This window comes from Penaeus monodon, chromosome 25, assembly GCF_015228065.2.
Source record: "Penaeus monodon isolate SGIC_2016 chromosome 25, NSTDA_Pmon_1, whole genome shotgun sequence".
Taxonomy (NCBI): domain Eukaryota; kingdom Metazoa; phylum Arthropoda; class Malacostraca; order Decapoda; family Penaeidae; genus Penaeus; species Penaeus monodon.
Window position 1 is genome coordinate 32,245,680 of NC_051410.1, and position 2,541 is coordinate 32,248,220.

At 47.3% G+C, this 2,541-nt stretch overlaps 1 protein-coding gene across 1 annotated transcript in view; it reads left to right on the plus strand.

Annotated features, from left to right (window-relative positions):
* The window catches only part of LOC119589149 (mucin-12-like), a gene marked incomplete at its 5' end in the record, with an annotated part of 115,175 nt that overhangs the window by 111,058 nt on the left and 1,576 nt on the right, over positions 1-2,541 (plus strand). The window contains 4 exon segments of the mRNA XM_037937724.1: positions 1,052-1,205; positions 1,532-1,804; positions 1,940-2,029; positions 2,178-2,541. Of these exon segments, the coding sequence (XP_037793652.1) occupies positions 1,052-1,205; positions 1,532-1,804; positions 1,940-2,029; positions 2,178-2,351 (691 nt within the window).

A 2,541-nucleotide genomic window follows, 5' to 3' on the forward strand; every position in this document is an offset into this window, starting at 1 on the left:
AACTGATGGACAAGAAAGGAAAACGGAGATTGGCCGCGGCGCAGGGATAAGAGGCAGCGTTCAGGTTTTGTCGGTTTTTTCAACTACTGATGAAGAGTTTTGGATTCTTATATTTTCGTGAATTATTAAGATTAGTTAGGAAATAATGTCTACCGTAGTGTAAGCGAAATTACCTGGACTACAGCCATTAAGTGCGACATTTCCACGTAGCCGTTGTCTGAGTGTTATGGCACAGGTGTAACACTTGTGCCATTCGGAGTTGCCGGATGTCTTCACGAGTTTGAGTTCATGTTGCTTTGTTAGTTCAGCCTCGTTCAGCAATGAAACGCAGTAGATATAAAAATATGATTGGAACTTCATAAACGATTAAGTCTATATAAATACGTTTCCCGGTGTTGGTTCAATCCACAAGGTCATCCGAGAGAACATGACTCAGATGTCCTGGCGGGGCCCGGTGTGGGACCTCGCCGCCGCCTCTACTCTTCCTCCCCAGTCTTGTCTCTTGATTCTAGCCACACGGCCGCGTGTTAGTGTCCTGGGAGGATTTCGCGCAGGTTACCTCATACCCAGTAGACGCAGAGCTTAGACAAAATCATGTCGCAGATAGATTAGAGGTGTTCATTTGTGAAGCGCCGATACAATGTCCGGGACGGTAGCCCGGATCAACTTACATTTTGTGTCCTCGCGGTATTGCTTAGTTGACGTCATCGTCCGGAAAGTGTAATTAGTGCGGGTAACTTTAGTGATGGTTGTTCTGAAGGAGGACATTCCTATCGTCCCTCTCACGTGCAAGCTGCGACATCGAACTAAGAGTGAGGGAGACTTACTGGGAGCCTCCCGGAGATCTGCGGGAGGGCGCAGTCACACCAGGTCGTACGTGTTTGTTGACACACTGTGAGTCACGTGACCCGGGGAGTCGGTCTGCTCTGTTTTTGTGGGACGTTGATGACAAGAGGAATCTCAGACCATAAACGTGTAATGCTTAGTATGTAGATTGGTATCATGTTCTGATCAAGTGTATGTTCTATAGCTCTTTCTCGTCGCCCAACAGAACGAGTGACAAGTCTCCACTGCCAGCTGACTCCGCCTACTTCACCACGTCAGAGAGCAAGGCCAAGCTCCTGACGCGGCTTCGGGGGAGCGGAAACAACCTCCAGGACACCATCACGCCAGTCACCGACCATCAGCAACTCCTGAAGAGGAAGGTGAGGAAACAGCTCGGCTGCAGTAATGAAAGACGCTCAGAGCACGACCTCCGGTTGCTGGCACAGACAGTGGCCGCTTTCATGGCCCCCTGTGTTCTGCATTCTTCTAGGGCTACTTACGCACTTGCGTTTTCTGTATTGCTCCCTGTACTCCCCCTTTTCATATTGGAAATGAGACACTTGCATTTATATTCAAGATGATCGGCATTATCGCATTTCACTTTCAGTTCTGTAGATTTCCATAACTTGTAAAACAAAATCAAAATCGTTAATTAATGAATGCAAATGTAATGTAAAAAATAAACCGAATATCTTTCCCACGACAGGAGGAGCTGGTGGCGAGCATCGGCCGGAAGCTGGAGATCCTGCGGGCCGAGCAGGAGGCCATCAAGGAGGAGATGCGCCTGAACCAGGAGCTGGGCGCCGAGGTCACGCAGGAGGTGGAGGCCCGGGCCAGTCTGGCCGAGGCGGAAAAGTACAAGCTCCACGTGGAGGAGATCGACAAAATTACTTCGCTCCTTCTGGGCCTCTCCGGTCGCCTGGCGCGCGCTGAGAATGCCCTCCTGATGCTCGTCAAGGAAGCTGACCCTGAGGAAAAGGTGGGGCCTGCGACATATTCGTGTTTATGTTGAAATGAGTTTATTGAAATTTGTCATAACACGAAAGTATCGTATAGATAGATGTCAATGGAGCTGCTCATAATTAATTTTACAAATATTGCTTATATCTTGCAGCGTATTCTTGAGGGTAAGCGTGACAAGCTGCGCGACCAGCTGGAGGAGGCGAAGAGGCTCAAGGAAAACACAGACAGAAGAGCTATACAGGTAGGCTTTACGGGTAATGTGAAATCATATTGATTGCTAATAAAGTTATTCATTTAGACGGAATTTTAAAAGCAGAAAGATTGTACGTGTTCGTTAATATAAGTATGATGTTTCAAAAATTCATGCAAATATATATTTTGGCTTCCAGGTCGCAAAGGTGCTAAATCAGTACTTGAGTGAGGACGAGTATGCAGATTACGACCACTTCATCAAGATGAAGGCCAAGCTCATCATGGACGCCAGGGAGATCGACGACAAAATCAAGCTCGGGGAGGAGCAACAGCAAGCTCTGCTGGAAACCATGTGTTCCAAAAATCCGTGAAGGTCTGGTGCTTCATGTGGTGGAAGTGTTCCTGTGGTGTGAACTTCACTAAACTCTGCAGCTGTGATCTGAAATTCCAAACATTAGTAGTCGCGTTGATAGTGAGGAATGCATCACTGTCAGTGTCGAAACCGTGAACAGTTATGGAAAATACATTTTGTTAGGAATTTACAAGAGGCTGTAAAAAGAT